At 37.2% G+C, this 27,030-nt stretch overlaps 1 protein-coding gene across 7 annotated transcripts in view; it reads right to left on the bottom strand.

Moving 5' to 3' along the window:
* BLTP1 (bridge-like lipid transfer protein family member 1) overlaps positions 1-27,030 on the bottom strand; it is a 158,667-nt gene that overhangs the window by 71,036 nt on the left and 60,601 nt on the right. For all 7 annotated transcript variants that reach the window (XM_019741408.2, XM_019741409.2, XM_019741413.2 and 4 more), the window contains exons 24-42: positions 25,475-25,603; positions 22,861-22,980; positions 21,908-22,188; positions 19,817-20,067; positions 17,638-17,896; positions 15,606-16,443; positions 13,244-13,314; positions 12,543-12,716; positions 11,936-12,056; positions 10,804-10,950; positions 10,286-10,413; positions 9,769-9,968; positions 7,347-7,544; positions 6,478-6,689; positions 3,940-4,091; positions 3,330-3,480; positions 3,007-3,159; positions 1,445-1,685; positions 208-350 (exon numbers count right to left, since the gene is read on the bottom strand). In XM_019741408.2, the coding sequence (XP_019596967.2) occupies positions 208-350; positions 1,445-1,685; positions 3,007-3,159; positions 3,330-3,480; positions 3,940-4,091; positions 6,478-6,689; positions 7,347-7,544; positions 9,769-9,968; positions 10,286-10,413; positions 10,804-10,950; positions 11,936-12,056; positions 12,543-12,716; positions 13,244-13,314; positions 15,606-16,443; positions 17,638-17,896; positions 19,817-20,067; positions 21,908-22,188; positions 22,861-22,980; positions 25,475-25,603 (3,969 nt within the window). The remainder of the gene's footprint in view (positions 1-207; positions 351-1,444; positions 1,686-3,006; positions 3,160-3,329; positions 3,481-3,939; positions 4,092-6,477; positions 6,690-7,346; positions 7,545-9,768; positions 9,969-10,285; positions 10,414-10,803; positions 10,951-11,935; positions 12,057-12,542; positions 12,717-13,243; positions 13,315-15,605; positions 16,444-17,637; positions 17,897-19,816; positions 20,068-21,907; positions 22,189-22,860; positions 22,981-25,474; positions 25,604-27,030) is intronic.

Genomic DNA, 27,030 nt, shown 5'->3' on the forward strand with positions numbered 1-27,030 from the left:
CATATTAACTACTGATTAATATGATGATGTAAGTTTCAAAGAAACGTGTACAATGAAGTTACTAATCTTGTTAATTTCAACATAAAAACTATTTTTACTAGATTTAAATATTTAGGGTGAATACCTAATACTTAATCTTGAGACAGCAAAAGTTTAGGTATTCTCTGCAAGTCTGGATAACACTAATGAAAAGTAGCAATAACGTACCTTTATTTTTAATGCAGAGTCACTGTGGGTGTGAGTCTTAGAAAGTTTCCTCATTATCTCAGCTCCAGTGACAGGTCCAGAGCCACCAGGGGGAGGCCGGTTCGCTATTCCTTCCAGCAGCATTGTGTGCTCACTGACAGTAGCTGAAACAGTTCAAAAGAGTAGGTGGGCTGCAGACTATCAGACATTTTCTTAAAACATCACCTCCAATGTTCCTAGCGGTGTAACTACTCTCAACCTTATACTTTCCTTGACAAGTACATTGTGGAATCTGCTTTAATAGTCATACTTTCCTTTATTTTACTCTCCCAGCTACAATCTTCTCATTCAGTTTCAAGAAAGGAACAAACAGCTTTTACTGAATCTCACACATGCCACTCAAATGGTATGGAGATCAAAAACCACTTCAGGTGAGCTCAAAAAGCACAGAATTTTCACAGATTAACAGGCATTTGCAGACAATCAATTAGAAGGGATATTTACTACACTGTTCTTTCAACTTTTGTGTAGATTTGAAATTTTTCCAAATAAATAGGAAACAAAATCCAGCCTATTTCTCATAACACATTCATTTATTAAATATAATTTTAAAAGTTCTTGGAAAAAAACTGCAGTATTATACATTAATGTTCTGAAAGCTCTAATTTTAACACTACTGTCCTTTCTCATGGTACTTTTAATATTTTTTTCATCATAAGATGAATTGCAGTGAATATTACATTTCACGATAATAAAAATTACCCTTTGCAAAGGCATTAAGTATGGATGTATATTTCTGAAATGCATATCTACGGCCTGTGATGTGGCACAGCCATTATGCTGACAGAATTAGAGGCTGAGTGCAGGCCCCCAAACAAACATTACACAAATTCAGTCAAACAAGCACCAGGTCAAATTCAAATATTCCCTTAAAACTGTGGCATAGGGGGCAGTGATAAGACCAATGTAAAGTTTAGAAGGAGGTTAATGTCTTTCACTCTATTCTACTTCTACAAAGGTATCTGTTGTTTGCACTAGATTAGGAGAAGTCTACTGTATTTCATAAATTGAACTTAAAAATCAAGTCAGTATCAAGACTCCAACATTATCATCATTTATTTGGACTAATGCAAATCATACTTACAGAGCTAAGCCAGGACAAAGTCAAATTTCAAATTTGGGACCCAAATTATTAAAATTATCGCATGCACTAGGTTACCAAGTCCATAATCACTAGCTAAAATCTTTACAAAATTACCTGCATCAAATTCAAATTCCGCCCCCTCAGCGCTGGTGTCACTTTGAAGACCAGCCCCATTGTCCAGCCCAAGTGCATCCTCGTGTTCGTGCTCCACAGCTGCTTGGGGCTTCAGGGGCTGAGCTGGTCGATGTAAGCTCACTCCTTTAAAGGCCGGTGTCACCACAATGAACTTCATCCATTGCCTTGCCAGTGCAACTAAACCTTTCTTTAAGGTTACCAAAGCAGGAAGTCCGTCACTCTGCAACAACAGCGATGTGGTTAGACTATCCTTACTGTGTAACAGTTGCCACTTAAGTGTTTTGCATACATTTCTTCATTTAAATCTCATAAACCCTTTAGAAATGAAGAAACTAGAATTTATATGTTAAGTCATTGTCCAACGTTACGCAGAGTCAGTATCTCAAGCTGACTGCAGAACTCATTCTAAACACAAGGTTGCATCTTTCTGTCACAAACAACACAGCAGCTCCAGGTGAGTAACAGACTAAGTGTAGGGTACAAAACCGGGATTCTTCTTAAGAAGCATTCAATCCACTTTACTTTTTATGCCCAACTGAAGATGCAAATGTATTTTGAATGACCTGGAATATTCATTAAGCAAAGAAGGAATGAAATTACTCCCTTCAAAGATTAGGTAACCACCACTATTTTTAACATTAAAAAAATACAGTATGACAGTTAAATGCTGGACATAGATGGATTTGTAACTGCTTTGAAAGTTAAATGTATTATCAGTAACAATTACATAATTTAGAACACACTTCATTCCACATGGTGATGGTTCTAAGAGAAAATTTTGGCTGTTTTTCCTGTCGGAGCCTTAGACTGAGAAGAAAATATCCGACTTCTCTCCATCCCCTTTCCCATAATTCCTTGCGTTACGAGAAATGGCTTTGGTTGAAAAGAGTTATTTACTAGACGGCAAGAATGACCTCATTTACTCTCTGAGGAACAGCGGGTCCCTTAGCCTGCTCTTTCACTCCCAGACTCGAGTAAGGAGGTTCTTGTGTATTCTCTACTGACCAGAAGCTTGGAGAGCAGAAGGGAGATCCTCAGGCTCTAAACCTCTCATCACGATGTGTTACCTTCTAGAATGCTTTTCTAGGGGCAGAGGTGTATTGTATTCATTTTGTACAGTTATATATTCTTCCCCTCAATCATTAACCACTTCTGTGAACTCTGACTCTGGTGATTACTCTCTTGCTTGACACCCATTATCCCTTTGGCTTCCAAGACATTCTTTCCTGGTTCTCCTACTCTTCTTTCCCCTCCTCAGCACTCTGTGTGCCTCTATCTGCCTTCCTACCCCCTTTCATAGTGGTATTCTTCAGGGATTCATCCCAGACCTCTTTCTCCCACACACCATCCCTAGACGCCTCATACATATCCACAGCTTCTAGCACCTTTATGCTATCAACTCCCAGGTCAGTAATCTGAGCCCGCTGTTGTCCAGAAGCCTGTATTTCTATCTGTATTTGTCCTCTGGAGTTCCCACATGCATCTCACACCCCGTGGGTCAATGGATTCTTCAGAGCTGACAAATGGCTCCAATAACTCACCATCGTAGCATCATCAATGATGGAGTAATTTGCCTGGTGCAGGTAGTGGTGGAGGATATTGCACAGTAGACATGAAGGGTTTTCTTGGAGAAAGCGGGCAAGTTTTGTGAGTCTGTTGTACTTACTTCTTAGGGGGAAATGTACACTTTTATTCTGAAAACAAAACAAAAATCACAGGTTTAGAATGATGTCTCAAAAACAGTACAAATAAAAGATATACAGTAATTAAGAACTTGCAGGTCTGTTTTCCAACAATGGTGAATAATAAGGAGTGTTTTCAATAATAAACTATGTGTAATCCCTTGTACTGTTGGGAGACTTACCTCTAACGCCTCCGTCATTATGCATCCCATAACAGCACAGATTCTCAGCGTACCCTCAGTGTCCAGTTTGTTTAAGGACGACTTGAGCTGATCAATGGGGACGAGCCATGCACCAACAGCTGGGGTCGCAGTGCTTAAAAGGTTCAGCTGCCTTTAAGAATTTGTTTTTAATTATAAAAACAAGTGTCAAGATTTGTATTTCAAACAATCCTCTCTATCTACTGAACTTAATGGCGATTTTATTTAGGCAAAATTACTTTTCCTTTGACTACCAGACAAATTATGAAGCTGTACCTAGGATATGCAAAGAATAGGTAATAGAAAAGAAAAAATATATAAAAGCCTATTGGAGGTGAAAAGAATAAAAAGCTTATGGCAGAGTAATATGTGAAATAAAACTAAAGCCCTAGAAAAGAAAAAGGGTCAAACAAGCTGAGAATAACATCTACAGAAAGTATGAAGTAGCAAAGATGGAGAAAAGGTGGCAACCCTAACTCTGGGGATATCAGAAAAATAATTTTAAAAAAAACCACAAAAGCACATGAAACAGAACTGGGTGCTATTTAACATAAACACCAAGAGACGGTATAGGGCTTGTAAAGCCTTTTACCTGGAAAACGCATGTGTAGGCGATCGCACGTTGGTGGGCGCCGCGAAGCTAAACCAGATCTCCTGGATAGTGAGCTTCATGCTGCAGGAATCTGGGGGCGGAGGCAGGAGGGGCAGATCTTTTTTCAAATCATCAGATTCGACTCCTTCATCCTACATAAAAGAGAACACCAACAACTTTCTGTTTAGGGATGTTAAGTGTGATTTTTTTCCAGATGAAGAAAGTGAGAGGGAGATGTTTTGTCACTTGCCAGAGGTCACACAGCTATGCAGTGGGGGAATGAATGAGGCATGAAGGGCTTCTGTCTCCTAGTGCCATCTGGTTCCCTTTCCATTTTAACAGAATATTTCAAATTGCCAACTAAAGTGCCATAATAAGTAGCCCACATTCAAATAAATAACACTGTACAAAAAATTCTTAGTTACCTCATATGCTAGAAATCTAAATCTGTATTGAAAAGTAGGAATAATAGTTTTAACATGTATAATCACCACTCCAGAATGCAGTGGGGTAAGATGCATAATATCAAAGAAACAAGAAAGCCCACTGCCTGTTACATTCAGGTCTCTAGTTCACCTTTAGATATCATGGTCACGACAACGAAAAGATTGGCACTTTCTTGTGGGTGATTAAGGAATGAAGAATACACACAAAATAGCTGTGAATCCTAAGTGCTACAAACAGTGTGAACTACAGCCCCCAGCAAAGTCAGCACTAAATATAAGTCCACCTCCCTTATCTGCAATTCTAAAATCCACGTTCTGAAAATCTAAATCTCTTTCTCTGCATGTGGCATCAAAATCTGATTTGAACTGATGAGGAGCTATTTATCCCACCTGGTGTTTTTCTTACAGTTGTGCTGCAGAAAGTTAAATAGTTCAAGATGAGTGCTGTCTCCGATGCCCCTGGGAGTTTATGTAACACACAATACACACCAGGTAACCTTTCTTTTAAAAGCAGGAAATCTGATTTCTCAAATACATCTGGCCTGCGGGTTTCAGACAAGGGCTGCGAGCTAGGCACTGAGTATACAAAGACACAGAAGACAGTCCTGAGGAAGTTGAAATTTTAAAAAAAGGAAGGGGACATGTAGACAATAAGCAACTAACTGTACGAGCATGTGAAGCAAAGAATAATCAGCTTGATTTTAGATTGACTGACTTCTTGGTGCCAATGCACGTGTCAATGAGGCATCGGAAAGGCCACTGGACACAACCCTGGAGCTCAGCTGAAGGGTTGGTGCTAAGGGCATGAGCGAGGGGAAGGAGCAGTGTCAGCAAGTGACGGAGCTTGACAAGGAATGAAGTAAGTCAGGGAGTGGACACACAGCAGGAAGACAGGAGTGGCCGAGCACAGGACACAGGGGAGAGCACCACAGTTCAGAAGGACAAGGCACTGCCTCCGGCAATGGACCAAGGAAAGTCAGAGAGCCCAAAGAGAGCAATGATACAAAATGGGGGACTTTCAGCAAGGACAGCAGGATTAGAGAGCTCGAGGAAGACAGCTGGGTTTCCATCAGGGATTTTAGTAGGTGAAAGGGAGGGAAAGAATGGGCTCCTCCCTGCTCTTCTGTCCAGAGAGCAGCTCCTACACACTTAATTTCCTTAATTAAACTGCTAATGCCACCCACCACTCGAACACTTCCAAAAGACCTCATAAGAAAACTGACTAAACTCTCAAACTACCCATCAAGTCAAAATAAATATCTCAAAAGAAATTCCTAGAAACCTGGGGTTCGCAGTATGCCAAAGAATACTGGATAACCATGACACTTTTCTGAATTAAGAGGTGACTTCTTTCTTCTTCAATTGGTCTATTTTTCCAATGACCAGAAGTGTGTGTGTGTGTGTGTGTGTGTGTGTGTGTGTGTGTGTGTTTAAGCCCAACAAAATTTCCCAAGTTCTTACTATGGGGAGACACTGAGTTAAGCCTTTCATAGGTAGTGTCTCCTTCAATCTTCACAACTCTAGAACGTCAACATCATTACAATACTGCTGTTACAGATGAAACTTGGGAGAGGGTAAATGACTTGCCCAAGGTCACCAGTCACTTAGGGGTACAACCCTTCTGTACTCTAGAATTCTAAGTATTTTTATTATCGCTGCCTGTATTCATCACTATGAAATTCTCCATAATAAAAATAACAAATGAGATGCATATAAGGTGTTTTTCAGGACTCTAATTGAAATAGGCAGATACTGATAGAAATACTTAGAACTTACATGAAATTCTACCAGCAACAAAACAAAGCCTGCTTTTTTGAAATTCTATGAACTCATTAATTCAATAAATATTAAGTGACTAACATGCACACAGTGCTATGCTAGGTACTATGACAGATTATAAATATGTCTAGGATGCAGTGCACACAGAAATTATACTCAAGTGGAAGTAGAATCACCAAAATGCCTTGACAACCATTTAAGCAAAATCCAAAATATAGAAGACAAGCAAATATACTCCAGAAATTAATTCCAAATTGGGTATGTTGTTTTCCATGTTATTTTTCCAAAGCATGAATGTTAGAAATCCACCAACCTGTTCATCTGAAACAGAATTTCCATTTAAATCTGAAGAAGGGCTTGTTCGGTCACAAGGAAGATTATCCTCAGAGACATCAGTGTTATAGCCACTGCCCGTGGGAGAATCGGAGGAATTATTGGATGTCAGCACTCCACCCCTTTCTGTGACACTAGCTTTACCAATCGTTCCAAAAGTATTATATAAAACAGCACCAGACTGTCTTCCTCCTATAAAAATGAAAGAATTTATTAAAAACAGTGGGTATCTCAATAATGTGTTCCACAATACCCATAAAGATACAAATGAAAAAACACAGAACTATCTTTTTTCTCTCACCCAAACTTTGCCCCTATCTATAAGAGGGACACGTCAGATTAGACTGTAGGTAAGGAATTGTAGGCATATACAACTACAATAATATGACTAAACCTAAAAGTCTTATCCACAGTCCAGCCTTCCCATTTTAATGTATTACTCAATAAAGTAAAAGAAAATAGGTATAATTGTAAAGCGGCCTATCTTGCTGAACAAAAGATTTACAGTATTTTCATCCTACACGTCAAAGCTCTGCGAATCAAAGAACCAATTCCGAAAGATGCAAGCTTTCAAAAGCTGGGGGGCTCTGTTCTGAATCACAGACTGTTTTGTTCAGGCACTGAGGTTTTGCATGTCTAGACGCTCTGCTAGTTCTGGAGGGAACTAGCAATGGAGGGAACGGGATGGGGCACCCACCCCTGGTAAACAATCCCAGGTACCACATTTTCTCCCAGGATACGTCGATTCCATGCAGGTTACTCAAAGTTATGAGTGCTCAAAACATCTCAGCCATGTGGGGCCAATTTGTCCCCTTCTGAAGCAGAATTTATAAAAACAAAAATACCTACCTTTTATGGTTAAATTTTCAAGTCCACATTCAAACATTATCCAGCCCCATTTTTCCTGGCTGGGACCTATTCGAGTTACATCTGGAACAGCTTGCTGATCAGTTTCATCCACAAATGTAAACTCATCCAACTCTTCAAGAGTAAACAAAACTTTGGACTTCTCAAAGGGAATAGCAGTGATGGCACAAGTACCAATATCTATGATCAAAAGAAAACAAAACCACCATTCTTACAGACAGAGGTTTGTATACATTTTTTAAAACACCAAACAATGTAAACATTTTGCACAGTGGTTGTGTTTAAAAGACATCTTAGCAGTCTGTCAAAAAGGAAAATAAACAAATGAACCAACCAACTTCCAAAATAATGCTATGTAATGTAGTACCACTTGAAAAGTTCCAGAATCGTGTTGAAGAGGAAGGAAAAAAGATTCCACAGTAACAAATAATTGCCCAAAGGCAGGAGGAATTCATTTCTGAAAGATTACAGGGCACTCTAAAAATCTAAAGTTAAAATGCTCCTGAATAATTCAGTTTCACAGTAAGCGACTTTTAAATACTTTCTCATCATGTTACAAAATAAAAAATTATTTTAATTACCCAGCCTTGGGAAAAACGTTATATTCTAGAAAAATTACAGCTTTTACTAACAGATTGCTTCATGCTAATATATTTTGTGCAACTACAATTCATCACAGACGTCTTCATATCCCACTGCTTACAATGTGCAATATGGAAAGTAACATCCCGAAGAGCTGGCAGAGGTTTTCATTTTATCTTACTTTTTAAAATGTCTTTCTCTGATTACAGCTAATAAATGCAGAAAAGCAAGAAGATGAAAACACACATATAAATTTACCACCCAAAGATAAGTGCATTTGAAGTAAATTACCTCCTAGCTCTTTAGAGATCATTTTCCAAACCAGCTTTAGCTCCCAATTTTCATGCAACAGTAAGCTAAGCCATGGTAATTTCCTCAGGTCATTAAAAATTCTTCCAAGATATTATTTTAACAGTTACATAATATTCCATTATGAAAATAAAATACTATACATTTACGATTAGAGTCTTTCCTAATCAGAAAGTAAAAATTAACCTACATTTTCTGTAGTTTTCTCATTATTTATAATAATTTTTTTTATATTTCTCTTTAATTTCATTAACTTATTCTGATGCACGGTGTAATGGGAGGATTTAAGTTGTATTTTATTTAAATGTTTTGACGAAGTAATACACTCACATAGATCAAAGTTCCAAAAACTATGAAAGGGTACACAATGCAAGCCCCTGACACCACACCTAGACATCTCCTTCCCCTTCCTACAGGTAACAAATGTCATGAGATTACTGAGTATCTATTCACAGATACCATATGTACATATAACCAAAGACATTAATTCCCTTTTTTCCCCCCTATATTTTTATGCAATGACCACCTTGGAATTTCCTCGGGAGTTTTGTCTTTGATGAGTTTTTTCTGGACTACGTATGTGCCTTTCAAAATCATACGTAGTTATTGCCTGTGGTCTGTATAACACTCAAGGGGTTACCAGTGCAAACTACAGAGCTGAGCTCTGCAAGTCTTTCTGTAACTCAGGCCACTGTGAGGTGTACCCGCATTAGGACCACAGGGCTCAGGGAGTCACAAACGATCTCTTCCTGTGGTATCCTCCGGTCAAGTGTTTTGACATCAAACACAAGGACAGTGAAATAAGCCTTGAGAAAGCCACAGCCTTATATGGGCCCAGAGCACAGGCAGGAATCATGGAACCTTCAGAGCCTACAGAATGCAGGGGGCAAATTCAAGGAAATCATTTGTTCATTCAGGACTGGTCACTTGTCCCATATGGAGATTTTTAGCGTAGCAGTCATCTCAAATAAGACTAATAAACCTCAGTTTTTTCCTGGATTGAATCTTTGAAAATCTAAGGTCATTTAAGCCTCCTCATGAGCATATGCACTGAGTTGAGTCAAAAATATTGAAATGGTGGGTGACGTCTCTGGTTTTCTCTTTAAGAGGCACAGCCATGTCTACCACTTTTATGGCTGCTGTATTTTGCAGACTTGACTATCTACTTTTGGTATGACGATTAATTATTTTCAATCAAGTTGTGCCAACATAATGGTTAATAAAGGGAGAAAGTGTATAAAGATCACACTCTCCCTGTTTTACAACGAGCAAGCAGACAGATGGGTTCCTAATTTGGGGCCATACCACTTACATTCCTACCAAAGTTTCCCTTCCATTCTGTATGGAATGTGAATAATAAATAGTATAATACCATGTGTTCAACATGTGCAGAAATACCTTTCTTATGAAATACTCAAATGACAGCAACATTCAGAGGAAAAAATAATGTCTCCTCTTGCAAAATCCTCTTGTATTTATACATGTCAAAGAAAAAATATTTGTAGAATCCTACCTGTTGTATCTAGACCCCTGAGTTGCCCATGAACGCGATGAATGTTTAACTTGGCAGCAATTTCTTTGCCTTTCTCTGCTCCCGCATTCGATCTGAGAGATCCAGATGACTGAGGCTGCATTTTAGTGGCGTGGACGTACCTATCAAAATGGGATGTTCTGCTGGGCTCGGCATTATTTGAAGACTCTTCAACCACACCTCTTGATGGAAAAGAAAAACAGTGTGATGGTTAACATTTAAATAACACAGTTCCGGAAACACATTTAACTAATAAGTGTTTTTTTTATTTTTTTGAAATTCCACTGCTTTAAACAAACCAATATTAATAACAAATTCTTCAGTGTTCACAGAAAAATAGTATGAATAAAAACAGAACAAACTTCTAAAAACCTACTAAGTGAGATTTGAAATTCCAATACCAGTTTAGAATTTTTGAAAATGTATTAAGATGATGATGGAGGCTTGCTTTAACATCCAGGAAGATAATTGCAGCTCGAATTAATGAAATCTTTTTTACCTGTTCATACGAACTTGTGTAGCGATTCTGTCAAAACACAATGCAACTAGGGACACGTGACTCACACTTCTGCTAGGAGCTGTACTTGGAGATTCTTCCACTGAGGCTTGCAACAAACATAAGTTTACCTAACACACAAAATGTCATAAATGATAGAGTTGAAAGGTGAAAATTGTCAAACGTAAGATATACAGAAAAATGAAAAAATTATTGTTAGGAATGGCATATCAATGTGTCTGATGGTGATGAAGACAAACTTTATAAATATAGACTCTCAAAAAATAATCACAATTAAATTCTTACTGCATGGATGTGGAATATTTTAGTATATCTTACCCAATATTCTGCCTAAGTAAACTTACTTACATTACATTCCTATATCAGATAATCAGGGAATAAAATATATACTTTTGATATTACAATCTGTTCCACTACCATTCAGTTTAGTGAACACAAAGGATAAAACCACCAAAGTGCTCTCCTCTTTCAGGAAAATTTTCAAAACTATTAATGTTTACCTTGGGTATGCTAACATTAGCCTGAAGACCTTTAATTGTTACATTATCTTGCTTCGTTATAAGATTTGTCTGTGCTTGTCCTTGGTTAGTCGTTCCCAGAGGAGGGTGCTCAGTTTTTGTTGCTCTAACATCTTGTTTGGAAGATAACTAAAAAGAGTGAGAGTGGAATTATTATTTCGCAGACATTTCATGATTTCCAATCCTCTACAACAGCAACTTGCTCATCCACTGTGCTCTTTCATGCCCAACTATGTACCAGCTGCCGTCTGGTTTAGATCCCTAGTCTTAAAGTCCAAACCTTAGCAAATAGGTTTGAGAGAAGTGATCCACAATAAAATGAAATCGGCCTACAGGGAAACAGACCCAAATAACAATAATAGGTACTTTTTTAGGATCACTGAATTCTATTTACTTGAGAGCAGATTTGGTTTCTCATAATTGGCTCCTTGTTGGCCAGGAAAATTTTCAAATTTCTTTTGATTTGTATTCTTATACCCTAATTACCAATATATTTTGAATAACTGAATCACTAAAACCATCACCCTCACTTTCTCCTTATCTCCAGTCCCTAGTCCAAATATGACCCAGATCAATTTGAAGGTCAAATGCAGAATCTCCAGAAAAACACCAGGAGATGACTGCTAAGAAAGTAGCTTCATGGATTGGACTATAGCATAAGTTGAATATCATACACAAGGAAGCAGTGACGTGATTCACCGAGGTGAACAAAAAAAATCTCCAAAATATTGTAAGACAATTTATCTAATCATATAGGGAAACCAAAATAATATGTAGCTTTAATTTCTTAGAAAATGAACATAGCAGTCCTAAAGAATGCTCATTCACTTAGGGACAAAGCTCTTCAGGAAAGGATTAGAATTAAGCTACTTCTGAAATTAAAATAAATAAAATAAAGCTATATTTTAACAGGTGACTACTATTTAACCCATAGTATAGTTATACATCCTGTCTCTTATGGAGCCAATGACATAAAAACTATTCAGAAATGTCCATGAATTCCAGTTTAAAAAGCTAATATAATGTTAATACATTCAAATTTTTCAAGTTTGGATATTATGTACCCATAAAGAATACTCAATTTGCCACACTCTCCTGAATAAAAAGGTCTCACATTTTCTGAGAAGGTGGTCTTGCTGTTCTGGACAGCTTCCCTGAGGACTTGGGCATGAAGATTGTCTACGATGGCAGCTGGATGTCTCGTGCTGGCAAGATGAACCATTGCTTCAATGTATCTGAGGGAAGAGAAACAGTAAATGCAAAACATGAGTATCACTTAACATGATGATCTACTTTATTGAAACTGTTCCATTTATGTTCCATTCTAGATTTCAGTCATGTTAGTTTTATCTCTTTGGATAAACTACAAGCTTCTTACAGGACAGAGAACCTATTATTTCCCCTTTATCCCTCCATGAACTAGACAGTAGTAAGAATATCAAACATAATAATTAGTTACTGGGAATTGGGTCATTTTATGCTCATCAGCACAAAAGCGAAAAAAGGAAAATATAATTATTACAATATTGCAATATAATGATTTAGGCTGAAAAAGTAACAAATGATAACTGATACAGAGAGCTTTCTAAACATATTTTCATTTTTGTTCAGTCAAAACAGCTATTACCAACATTCATCTTTATGAACATATATCATGTATACTTCTGATATCACATACATTTACTATTTTATAAAATAATAGATATAGACAAAATCCATACCTGTCTAACGCTTCCGCCACCAGGGGAGTCAGAACAATATCAACGGTCCCTTTTACTTCAACGATGGCTGTGGTCCTGGTCTGAGACATTGGTTGATCCAGGGTCCATTCTTCTGTTAATGTTTCGTCGTCTGTGTTTTCAACGGTTTTCTTTTCCAGGGGAGTATATGGTGTACTGTACAATTTAACAACAAGTAGAGATTACAAAGACCATGAAAAAAGAAGTTGGAGCTTCCTTAAGATGAGTGACCACTTAAATCTACACATTTCAACTAAAAATTTCAGCGAATTGGACTAGTTTATGTCCCAAATACTTCTCAAACAGGACAAATGAGGTACTAAAATGCAAATGGATCAAAGATAGTTAATATATCAAATGTGGAAAACATTTTTGACATATTTATTTGATGGGCTTTTCCAAAACATGAACACTACAATTGTGAATTCCTGTTAGTTCCCAGTTGTGACACACCGAATGATGGCTGGAGTAGTACGAGCATGCTAATAGAAATGCTATCGACTGCTGACAAACGCAGGCAAAGCCATGACACACAACAGAATTGAATTATTTAGGATAATTTATTCATAAAATAAAATCTCCAGTCAAGTAAAGAATGTTATTTCTCAGAACAAACTCTGCAGCTCTCATAATCAAGAAAAGACAAAGACTTTAAATGTGAAAAGTATGTAATTTTTACTTACTTTGAAGTTGATCCTGAAAGTTGCATTCCTCTGTCTAGTAAAGAATTAGCTGTGAGTCCCTGTTTGATGACCTAGAATCATGTAAAACATTACTTACAGTCTAGAATTTTAATTTCATTATTCTCTAATTTTATGCTATAGACTGATTATTTGTGAATATCCAGATTACCCTGTTAATATGATTTTGACACATGCAATATAAATATTTAATAAATTGAGAAAAATCACAGAAAATATTCATTTGGCAATTTCGTTTTCTGTTTATTCAGATGACAAGGCAGGCTGTAAGGCCTCAGCACCGAGTAAACGGCTGTACAACAAAGCTTAAAAGCAAGTTCTTCAAATGTGTTTCTTCCAGAGTTCCTTTTAAATTGAGCTTTTAAGATAATTTTCAAGTCTTTTCCTAGCACAATCAGCTTTTAAGTGGGGTAGAATCCCATAGAAATATTACATTATAGGAAAAGTTAGAATGTATTTTAAATTCATAAAAAAAGATAAACAATGCAAATAATGCACTTCAATGATCAAGCTGAACCGTTTTAAACACCAGCCACTTATTTAGATTTAATGGAGAAAAATAACTTTTTTTTCTTCTGATGTTATCTAAAGATATGAATTCTTTGACTTACTTTTCTAGATATTTGATGGCCTAATCAAACTAGAAGGATTTATTAACAATACCAAAATAACTCTAACCTCTCAGGTAATATTGCGCACAGCAAGTATCATGTGATTTCATAATGGAAAATCCAGATACCGACATTTTCACGTGGACTAAAGAGTACATGTGAAATCATAGCAGAGGCAGCTTATCTTGGGCCAAGAAGAGAAATGGGCACAAACCAAAACTTTGTAAATGTCACTAAAGTGTCTTCCTCCTTTAATACACATTTATATACATCTATATGCATATCTGTAAGGATACTGAACTCCATTTATCCCATTTCCATCTTAGTCCAAGGCCGTCACGCCATCACCGACTGCTGCCACAGCCTCCTAAGTGATCATCTCACTTCCCCTCTGGCTTAGTAACAATTAAATTCCACTTAGTAGCCGAAGTATGAGATTACATCCCATTTCCTTGAAGCTCTCACCAGTTTCCCAATGAAATTAAAATAAAATTCTCACTGCTGATCCCCTGGTCTGTAACCCTTGCTCAGGCCTCCGGCTCACCTGGAGCAGGTGCCCGAACTCACCACGTCTCACGCACACTGACTTCCTTCCCACCTCAGACCTTCAGTGAGGCTGATGCCTGCACCCTGAGTGCAGTCCCCAGGTCTTCCCATCCTCACCCCCCTCATCCTTTAAGTTTCGGTCTAAGTATTTCCTTAGGTAGACCTTTCATGGAAATTCAACCATTAGCCCACCCCCATTATTCTCTGTCCCAGTATCCTTTGACTATCTTCATAAGACTTCTCAATTTGTGATCATGTACTTATCCATCTGTCTCCCACCCCTAAACTATAAGCTCCATGGCCATTTCCCTCATCAGTGCACAGCAAATGCCGGACACACAGTGGTACATAAGAAATCTCTGAATTAAGAATGAATACATTAACATTTAGACACTTTAAATAAATGCATGTATATATATGTATATATGTATATGTATGTATATACATATATATGTACATATATACATATATACATATATATACATATATATACACAGTACATATATATACATATATACATATATATACACACACACATATACATAAAATGTAAGAAAATGTATACTTATATATATGTAAGTATACACCACATAAGATTCCTGAACATTGTTAATTAGTTCCATAACATTTTATAGCCTTAAATTTAGTCTTTAAAATCATAAAAATTTCTCTTACAAATGTATACTTTTATAAAATGGTTTTCATATTGGCCATCATCACTACATTTATTGACTTATTTTTAACTTTCCTAGAAAAAGCTATTTACAGAAGTGGACAATAACTAATTCATACTAAATTATAAGACCTCAAATGTCAAATGAGTAGAAATAGATTTGCATAGAAGCAGTTACGGATTAGTAGAAAGAATACCGACTACTAAAAACAACTTCAAAACTTATTTTTAAGATGCAGAAAATATGAATTCAGAGACTTGATCCTAATCTATAATGTAGAAACTATATGTTAATTGATTAACATTGTCACAATCAAGTCTCAAACTACTCCTGATATACTCGAATTTATAATACTCAACAGTAACTGAGACCTACTCTCGTACATGAAGCCATGACTGCATAAATTCTGTCTTTTAGAAAGGTAGCTAAAATGACTGAGAGAGTAATTTTGAAAATAGTATCTTCAAAATCGATTTATCTAAATAAACATATCAGCAATGATTTGGTTTATACCTTAAAAGTTGGAACAGACAGCTGCTCCAATGATGATGAACTTTCTTCACTGGTCGGTGTGTCCAGGTCGAGGGGACGATGCAATGAGGACTTGGAGGTCCTTTTGTTGGTTGGGTGCTTCACTGACCAATTCACTACCTGGAACTGAGTGAGGTACGCCTGGTAACAGCTCATCACGGGTTGCTGAGAAGTAATCTGTTCGCTCTCTCCTGTCTTCTCGCCTTCTACAACATACAAATGTTCGATAACGTCATCCTCTCCACCTAAGGCAGACACAAAGGAGGCCTGCGAAGGATGAGTTCTGAACGGCAGAGTTCGGGGATCGTGAATGCTTTCGCCATGGCCAGTAAGTGGTCCTTCTACACTGTGATATATGGAACCCCTACTGTAGTCAATCTGCTGGGTTTGCTTTTTCTTCTTTTTTCTACCTGGGTAAGTTCCAGGGCCTTCATCACTGCTAATGGGCTCAAATTCTTCAGCTGCAGAAAAGTAGGCTTCGCTATCAGCCATTGACATGCTGGAATCCATGGATCGATACTGATGAAATGAGTTAGAGTCTGCTGATGGGGTGTAAGGAAATGAACCAAAACTTCTTCTCTGCTTTGGTGAGTCTAGTACATTCTCATCACTTCTGGAGACATCACTACTAAACTGGACGCCAACTGTCACAGGCTGCTTGTCCCCATAAAAAGCAGCAGTAAGGCTCTTGGTACTTCCCAGGCGGGTGGAACATACAGAGGCCTGTCGTTTCAAGGGAGACCTCAGGGGAGACTGACCTGCTGACTTGTCCTGAGTATTAGGAGACACAGGGCTGTTTCCTGAAATTTCTGGAGGAATACTAAAACAGAAAGCAAAGCCGTTACCAGTTACTGCACATCATACAATTTGCTTTAAGTATAAATAGAAGTACTTATCAATTCCTTTTAGTAATTTTAATCATTTATCTTACAATAAGGAAAATCTAAAATTTTACAATAAAATAACCATACAAAGTAACAAGACAGCACCATATGTGTTCATACCCCATCCAGTTTCCCAAAAAAGTGGAGGCAGCTTAAAACAACAGACACTTAAAGAAACCTTGAGTATAATCTTTTACCTATAATCCATGAACATTAATGCATTTATATAAGGTTTTTTCTCTCATATCTTTAAAAAGCTTGTCCGACAAAATATACCAGGGGCCTTTGATTCAATGAGAGAAACTGAAGGAGAGGAAGGAATCACAGTTACCCGCAATATGTCTGACTTTGGCAGCTGAAGGCATAGTGCCATTTACTGAGGCGGAACAAACTGATCATGACAGGCAAAAGGCCATTTTTTATGTGTCAAGTTTGAGGTCTCCATGAAACATCCACGTAGATCAATCAAGAAGGGAACTGGGCTTATAGGGACAAAGGTTTTGGCTGGAGTTTAAAGATGTTAGCTACAACTCACAGTAGAAGCCAAAAAGTTATTGAGACTGTCCGGGAAAAGAGTATAGGATGAGTGGAGAAAAGGGTACAGAACAAGAGTCCTAGGGGATAGCACCATTTACAAATGACCGACTGGAAGAGGAAGAGGAAGAAGAAAGGGAGGAAAAAAATGGAGGACGTGAAAATAGAGACTGAGGAGGAATAGCCAGGAAGTGGGAGGAAAATCTGAAATGTGCTGTCAAATCAAGGGGACAGTGTGTGTCAAGAAAAGAGTAATCAACTGTTATAAAACGAGGAGGACCAAAAAATATTCACCACACTGGAAGGATAAAACCCAAATGCTAACAGTGGTTCACTCTCAGTGGTGGGATGACAGGAAACATTTATCTTCGTTACACTTTTCTGTATTTTCCTAGTATCTGGAATGAATATATATGTCTTGCTGCTACCATCAGAAAGGCAATGGCAAGTGGACATTTAGAAACATGGACAGGAGGCAGGAGGAGAAAAACAATTTCTACAGTGGATGACCTGAGAGGAAAGAAGGTTTTCTGGCCATGGGGAGGAGCAATTATGATCCTGCTGTGACCAGGTCCCCAGCTCGCAGGAGCACCCACCTCACTTGGCCCTCATCTCGCTCGGCACCACGTGAGAATTCTTTCTGCAGCAAATGGTCATCGGCACCAGAGGAGGGGCTTTCCTTGTCTGCAGCCAGCAGAGGCTGGGCAGCGCTGGAGCTGCTGTTCTCCTCGGAGGACGAGGAGGAGCTGTGCGAGCGCAGCGGCACTTGCAGGCTGAGGTGCTGCACTTTCCTCTCGGCTTCCATCCCTGCCGACTTGTTTTCCCACTCTTTCCTCTTCACACCATTCATGTTACCTAAGCCAACAAGCAAAAAAGCAGTTGACGTGAACACAGTCAATTCAAAAGCAATTTATGAAAAATATGACAACTTAATTCAATTCCCCGGTTTTAAGGGTAATTGTTTTTAAAAAGCACAAGCATCTAATTTCACATAGCAATGTATCCACATTAAGCATGGACCCCAAGTTCGTGGACAGTGAATTTCTTTTCCTTTCCATTTTTCAATCTTGTATTTGAAAATTTTCAGGCTTGTGGAAAACTTTGAAAAACAGTACAAAGCCACCATACCTTTTACTTGTAATTGCCTATTTAAAAAATTTTGTCCCATTTGCTCTATTTATATGTAACATACATAATAATTTTTGAACCATCTGAGAGTAATTTGCCGATACTGTGGCCTTTTACCCTAGACACGTGTTTATTTCCTAAGACTAATGTGTAACGACTGTATAGTTAGTTATCAACTTGATAAATACAGTACTTATGTAGTACTCATCTAACTTCCATATGTGCTTTCCAATTTTCTCAATTGGCCCAGTAATGTCCTTGAGAGCACTTCTGCCCCCTTCAGTACATGATCCAATCCAGGATCATATATTATGGCATTTGGTTTCATGTCTTCTTTAATCTGGAACATTCCATGATGTTATGTAATTGGAGTTGGGAGGGAGGGGAGATGGCCCTGATACTATTTTCTGCTCAGCTATATATTTGGCCGTATGACCATGCAACTCAGTCTGTGATGAGCCTTCATTTATTCACTGCAAACAGGGAAAGTATACAACTCACATGATAGCGTGGGGATGAAATGAGAAAATACCTGTGAAAATCTTTAAAAACAAATCATTATTCAAATCTAAGGACGTAATATTATAAAAAGACACCTAAGTTAAATTGTACTTAGTATCTTTTTTATCCTTTACATGTGAAGAAATTTTAGTGTTTGTTAATTTTTTAAATAATCTGCTCTTATTATTGCAAAACCACTGAAATCAAACAACCTTAAAAACGTGTACACATTTATATATTAAATGCAGTGAAAAATCATTTAAATAGGATTTGGCATGTGTAGTCTAGCTCTTTCTGGTAAGAGCTCCCTATACATGGGAAATCAATGCAACAAACACTAAAACTATTTCTTTCCTATCTTTGTTTGATACTGACAAAAGGCAGTGCTAAGTTATGTTTTTGAGTGGTCTAAGGAAAAAAGGCTAAATATTGGTGAAATATCAAGACTTTTGTACATTTCACTTGTTAACAGCATGGCTACTTAAGCAGTAAATACTGCACTTAAATGTGGGAACACAGATCTAAGAAATCCAAGAGAAACTCCATTTCTGAAGTCTTTAGAGAACAGATACTAGTAGATTTAAATCGCATACATGGGAAATATGCCATTCACTGCTCATACCAAACACACATATTTATAAAGTTATCCTACAGGCTCTAAGGAAAGACCACATTTCTCTTCTTAACATGTTCAATTTTAGTGAGGAGGAGAGTATTTTGCAAAAGTAGTTGATAACATAGGGCCCAATGGTATAAATATTACTACTGATAAGTTTTCCTATTAAAGTAAACTGATGAAACAACCATTAGCTTATACTTATTTCTAAGTATATCTCTGGAAGCTGGGTTCTAGGAAAATGACAATAAATAAAGAAATATTTAGAATAAGCTTGGCTAGGAAAATCTACCATGTCAACAATAAATCTGAACAATGGACCTACTTTTACCTTGTGTAACTTTGAGAAACTCACTACTCTTAGCTGGCTTTATTTAAATCACCTGTAAAAGAAAGGCAGACTATACTGAACCCTACCTCTAAGACTGCTCAAAAAACTCAGTTCGGCAATGTAACTCTGAACTTCTCTCAGAATGGCATAGAGGTAAAGAGAAGATTAGCACAAGTGACAACATAACACATTTTATTACCTTCCACAATTTTGGGAATTTCCTTAGAGATAATCCATTCTCCAGGCTGCAGCAGAGACTGTCCATAATACATATCAGACTCTGCACTCGTGCTTGAAAATGCAGAGCTACTGGAAGGTGTCAACTCTTCAAGTCTGAAGAAATCTAGGCCAGTTACTGTGCCGCCAAAGAACCTGCAGCCACCGAGACAGCCACACTTGTTCCTACACCTCTTATTCTTCAGGGTGTCATCTGGCCACAGAAACCACAACCTAAGCAGAACCCAAAACAGAAACAAAAAACAACAACATAACAAAAACTCATTAAGAAAAACTTTTTGACAGATAATTAGTTAAACATGAGTTAATTGGTAATATTTTTAAAAGACGAGGTAAGCACAAAAGTTTATTTTTACTGTGGCATTCTTTTTAATCATTTTGCTGTTCTAAAAAACAAATAAGCAAAGGAAATAAGTAGGAACAATATAACATACATTATATAACATACATTTAAAAAAAAGCCAAAGAGCTAAATATAAAAATCATTTCAATCCAGTTTAAAAACTGCAGTAAATATTCTCAAGAGGACTAAAAATTTTAAACATTACTCTAAAAAATGGCCGAACTATTAAAATAGACTACACTTAATTCAAAATTCATTACCTTTAGCGTTTCAGAGCCTATTTCACATGGCAAATTTAATACACCAAAACACTATAAATATGAGAAAAGAAAAACTGTTTCTCAATAAAACCAAAATAACACACTATTTTATATTTTAGAGAAAAAAATTTATAATTTTGTACTAAGCACTCTAAACAAAGTATTAAGAATTGAGACAATAAAAGAAAATGTATTCAAAATTCTTCAGGCTCTCTGAGTGACACACACACAAATCTGTCAGTATTTATTAACTCCCCTCCTTTCTTAAAAAATATTATGTAATACAATCTGAGAGTTACATCTTTATTCCTTTTTCCATGCATGATCTCATTGGATCCTCAGGGCCCTCACAGGAAGACAGAACCGGAATCATCATTTTCATTTTGCATTCACTCATGTATATTTCTTGAACGATAGTATCTACTATGTACCTAGTTCTGTACTAGGCAAAGAAAATGGGGAATTTTTCAAAAAGTCATGTTTGAGAGGTGAAAGATGACCTGGAACAAATATATCGAGTTAGAAGCAGTCCAGAGAAGACAGAAGGAAAAAAAATGTGAGAAAAGTGTTAGGATGAGGGAGAATTGAAGGAATTCTTTCAATGAGATGTTATCAATTTCAAATCACTTCTCTATTTTAGCACATGAAGAGTTGGTCATTCAACAAAAATATTCTAAAGCACTATCAAAATAAAAGACCTTATATGTCCCATAGACTGTTTTACTTCATTGATGCAGCAAAAGCTTAGTAGAATGCATGGCTTTGTGGTCATCTACACGTGGGTTCAAATTCTAGCTGTGCCACTTAATAACTCTAGGACTTTCGACAAGTCAGTTATCATTTGAGCCTCAGTCTCCTTGCCTGTAAAACTATGGTCTGATATACCTATGAGATCATTGTGAGGCTTAAATGGTGTCACGTATGCAAAGCATCTGATGCCGAAAGTGGAACACAGAGGGGGCACCAAGATGGGAGCTCCCCTCCTCTACCTTCAGACAACACAGCGCACTGGTTCTCAAACTTCAGCTTGCATGAGAATCACCAGGACAGCTTATTAAAACATGGACGGCTGGGCTCCAGCCCTAGTTTCTGACTGAGGTCTGGGAAGGCCTGATTATATAAATGTCTAACAAATTCCAAGGAGATGTTGGGGCTAGTGGTTTGGAAACTATACTTTTCAGAAACACTAATCTAATAAAACTAATGGCCTATGTGTTCAGTAACTTTTCCAATTATATCAGAAATGAATATGCCTACTACAAAAACTCCTGGGAATCAAAAACCCACAAAGGCACCCAGAGCTGAAGGTCAGTGAGTTACCACATAGGGACACAATCACATTAAGTCCTTATTTAAAATGCTATTCCATTCCTAACAGTAGACTTTCCTCTAATTAGCTAGTAATTTTTATCTGAACATGAGACTATTACCAGTCTTAGATTCCACTTACCTCTTAGTTCGGGCATCATGAGTTTCTAGGAAATGTCTTTGGGCCTCATGTTTAGAATGATGATCAGCGGCCAGTGCGATATCCACAGTGATCAGCCCTAAGCTGGCCGACCCAGCCTCAAGCCAGCAGGCCCTCCGCAGGATGGCAGGCGGGAGTCCCACTCTGGAATTGCTCAACTGTTCGATGTACTGTCTCACTTGGAAATCCTGAATGGCAGCGCTTATCCCTTCCCCGACCGACTGATTGTGGAGATTACAGTTTGCTACCCGAATAGCACCCATCTAAAGTCGAATGAAAGAAATGAAACAACAGTCTAGTTTTTGCACTTTTTTAGCAACTTAGAATAAACTACAGAATAGGTACTTATTTCAAAATGCATGAAAGATAGACAGAAGAAAACAAACGGAAAGGGAAAAAAAAAGGGGAAGAGAAATAGAAAAGATAAATGCAACCGAATAAAAACAGACATTCAATTTTTTAAAAAAGATAAAAGGATAAAAATGTAAGTAAAAAAAAAAAGAGAAGGAGAAATGAAACATTAAAAGGGAATAAGTAATGAAATCAGAGGATCTTAACAAGGTTTGATTTTAAACAGTAACCCATAAAGCAAAGGTGGCAAATAAATGTTTTCAGGAGCCAGGAAGGCACTCAATGTATAAAACCTAAAGGCATTCAAAATCAAATCTTTGAAAAACATTACCAATTTGTTACCCTGCAATAATACAATGCTATAATAATTGAGTTAGATTAAAAAAAAGTAGTGAAAATACACCTTAAAAACGAATACTGGAAGAGAATGTGGGTGAGGAAAAAACAGAAAGCTAACTCCTAGAACTTTGCAGTATTTGTTACAGTGGCAAACTATAAATGTGTGCTATATTTCAAGAAATGGAAGTTTGGTTTGGCCAAAAGGCAAAAGAAATACACTGGCCAAGAAACAGACAAACATGTACCTTTATATTTGTAGCACAGCCATGTTCCACGATATAAACATCAGCTCCATCTACTGCTAAACGAGTCATAGTGTATTTCAAATCATCTGAAGCTGGACAAGGCCCAGGAATACAACTCAACTAAAATGAAAAATGATCAAACATTTAATTCTGCACCATCAATTCATTATGTTGATACTTCAGTCTCCTTATTTAAGTAAACAAACAAAATTCCGGTTATATGTGCATTAAAAAAAAAAAAATCAGTCAGTTCAAGTTTACTGTCTTATAATGAATGATAAATGAAATAATCAGCAATTAAAGTCTTACCAATTAGAAAACTAATCTTAAGTAACCATGTACCTTTTTCATTCAAAAGGAGCAAGTAGCAAGTCAAAATTGACATAATTCATATATAACTTGGTATTGAGACTCAAAAACAATAGTCCAGGTTAACTGACAAGTAAACAATGTCATAGGTTTATAAGAACTGTATAGGAGTTTAAAGTTGTAAGATTTTCTCATGAGCACTCCACTGACACACACACACACACACACACACACACACACACGTCAACTGTAAATTTTATGATGATAACTAGGACAATCCACACAGATTTAATTTTGTTTGACATCTAAAACATAGACTTGGTCATGTTTAGGTCTGACAGAAACACACATATCACCTACTTCCATGAACTTTTTTGGGGAAATGACAGCCCTGGGAAAGGCATGTAACTGTTCATTAGTGGCAGGGTGCTCTGTACAAATATTTTCCCCCACACAAAATAGACCTTAAAAAACTAACTTAAGATAACAGAAAGCATACCATTGGTTGCATGGCGCAGCAGCCAACTGCAAAGGGACACAAAGGAAATTTCTAAGCTGACAGAAATGTCCCAGATCTTCACTGGTAGGAATGGTTACACCGGTATATATCACATTTGTCAAAACTCAAACTCGGGGCCAGCCCGGTGGCTCAGGCGGTTGGAGCTCCATGCTCCTAACTCTGAAGGCTGCCGGTTCCATTCCCACATGGGCCAGTGGGCTCTCAACCACAAGGTTACCGGTTCAATGTCTCGAGTCCCGCAAGGGATGGTGGGCAGCGCCCCCTGCAACTAAGATTGAACACGGCACCTTGAGCTGAGCTGCCACTGAGCTCCGGGATGGCTCAGTTGGTTGGAGTGCGTCCTCTCAACCACAGGGTTGCTGGTTCGACTCCCATAAGGGATGGTGGGCTGCGCCCCCTGCAACTAGCAACGGCAACTGGACCTGGAGCTGAGGTGCGCCCTCCACAATTAAGACTGAAAGGACAACTTGAAGCTGAACAGCACCCTCCACAACTAAGACTGAAAGGACAACAACTTGACTTGGAAAAAAGTCCTGGAAGTACACACTGTTCCCCAATAAAGTCCTGTTCCCCTTCCCCAATAAAATCTTTAAAAATAAAAAACAAAAAATAAAAACTCAAACTCTACAACTTAACGAGGGTGAATAGATTGTATGTAAATTTTTATATAAAGTTGATTTAAAAAACGTTTCATGTAACATAAAAGCTTTGAGTCTTAAAAAAAAGAAAAGAAAAGAAAAGAAAGGAGGAGATGTCTACAAGCACGTGTGAATTATCCATAAGAAACTCACTGTCTGACACATGACTAAGGAACTCATTCCCTGGGGCCTGGCAATGTGTTCATAAAACATTTTTATCCAGAAAACAACAATTTTATCATCAATTATAGTGGTTTTCTTTTATTGTTGGTGAATAAGCATGGGTTACAGATTTGTTGGACATAAAATTAAAAGTAGGATGGATTATGTTCAATTTACAGTAATATCATAACAAATATAGTTTGCATAGCAAAAGAAAAAGAAAGGAAAGACATGGAAACTAGAAAGAAAAACTAACTTAACAATGGTTATCTCTGTGTTATAGAATTGGGGAAAGTTTTCTTTTTTGAAACTGCCATGTTTTCCAGAATTTCTGCAATGAGCATATTTAAAAAAAAAAAAAATTGCTCCCCATCCCCAAATTCACAAGGAATAGTATTTATTGCAACATAACACTCTGCATGTCACTGAACTGCATATGGTTTTAGGGCTTACAGTCTACTCTACAAGTCTCCTAAAAGCACTGTAATGACCCTGAGTCGAGGTACTACAGTGCTGTGGAAAGAGAGTAAGATTTGGAGTCAGGAAACCTGGCAAACGCCCAAACAGTGCTAATCTTACTGCAGGAGAACAGATGTGTTCCAGAGAAGTCTGCTAGCAAAGTCATGAAGGAATCTAAACTTCCTCTTGCTTCAATTTCTAAATCTTCTGCATAAATATACAGCCATATCCCAAAGAGTATAATAATGCATTAAGATCTAAGAGTTAACAATAAAAATGTAAGAGACAGGATATAATTTTCATAATACCTCCATTTATTTGTGAATGCGTGTTATAATTACATCGTATTTTAGACACAACTAAATAATAAGTAGCTACAAACTCAGCAAAATAATTTTAACTGAAAAAACTGATCTGCAGTGTTTATTTCATCACTATGTGCACTTGATTTAAAGCTGATATCTCCATCTTTCATTGTAAAAAATCCATAAATGTCTGTAATCTGCTAACATATTTGTTAACATACCTTGGATTCGCAGAACCGACGATCAATCCCGTGCTGACATATTATTACTGATTTGGGTCTTTCCAGTTCATACTCCCGGCACATCACATGAAACACAAATGTTTGCCCCCACTCCAAGAGACAAGCCAGCTACAAATAAGCAGTGACAGGTTGACAACACTGTTAGCACCCTAAACATGTGTTCAAAGCTCAAAGGCTAATCAAGAATATCAACACAACTTAAAAGAATCCAACCAGTCTTAAACTGCCACTACCTAACCTCCTTGTTAGCCAATATAGTGATTTTTCTACTTTGACGTGATTTATAAGCTTGTGTTACTTTTCATTTGTGAATGACCAAATATACTGCCAAAATGAAAACTCATTTCAAGTGATAAACTGAGTTTCTAAAGCAAGTACTTTTCTTTAAGGCTATATCTTTCTTCTTATATGACTAAGTGCAATCCTCGGCCTAGAAAGCACCTAATAACCAACCAACCTTTGATGTGAAATTTTTGAGTATTTAATTATCATGAACTATAATTTTAGGAAATCAGGCATTTAAAGATTAAAGCACTTGTATTTATGTAAATAGAAACTGAAGTAACCATATAGGAACTCTTCATCCAACCTTTAGTTAAAAAAACCTTAATTTTATAATCGATTAAACTTGTTAATAAACACACTGAGACATGGGACACATGATATTATCCCCTTAAAATGTACATAATTTAAACTCCTGGAAAACATAAATTTCACTTGTAAAATATACAAAGAATGGCATAAGCATTAAAAGCACCCATGGAATCATGAATCTCATAGAAAAGAAACAGTGATGCCAAGATTCCAGTGCAGAAGAAAATGTTTCCTCTTCTAGTAAGTGCAGTTTATAAACATTTGAGTCTAGCGATCCTGAGATTAAAAGAGTGGTGTCCAGTCTTGTGGGGTGAGTGCAGCTTTCCTCCATGCTTATCAGAGAAAAGCTGCTTTGTCATATGCTTCAGTTTTTACTTATTTGTGTAGAGACAGGAAACAGTGGACAATAAGGAGAGGACAGTTAAGGAGAGGACAGTTACGAGGCCAATGAGCACTGAACACTACTTTTCATCCATTTTTATACATTCCGTTATACATTTTTCATCCTTTTTTTACATAAAATATCCCTTTCCAATTCCATTCATTTTCCCACTATTTCTAGAATCTTAATTTTTGCTGCCTTCCAACAATTTCCTTCAGATATACAGGATATTTAAATTCTTTATTCACCTTCTTATTGCTACTACCTATCTCTAAATTATGTTTTCATAGCCCTTCTGTAACTTTTTATTAAAATTGAGAATATACATTTCTGCCACATTCCAGTATTTTCAAATGCCAAGACAAACATGCATATTGTCATAAATATATGGCTCAACAACTGAAATGTTACGAAGTAAAATGGCTATTCAACTAAATTCAGTGGTCCATTTCTAAACTAAATAATCCCACGGCCTCTGAGTCTTCTAAAGACTCAGTAGGATGGTGAAGAGGAGGGGGAATTTATCCAAAGGATCACAACTAGCACCCTAGACCAGGTT

The sequence above is a fragment of the Rhinolophus sinicus genome, linkage group LG07 (genome assembly GCF_036562045.2).
Source record: "Rhinolophus sinicus isolate RSC01 linkage group LG07, ASM3656204v1, whole genome shotgun sequence".
NCBI classification, from domain to species: domain Eukaryota; kingdom Metazoa; phylum Chordata; class Mammalia; order Chiroptera; family Rhinolophidae; genus Rhinolophus; species Rhinolophus sinicus.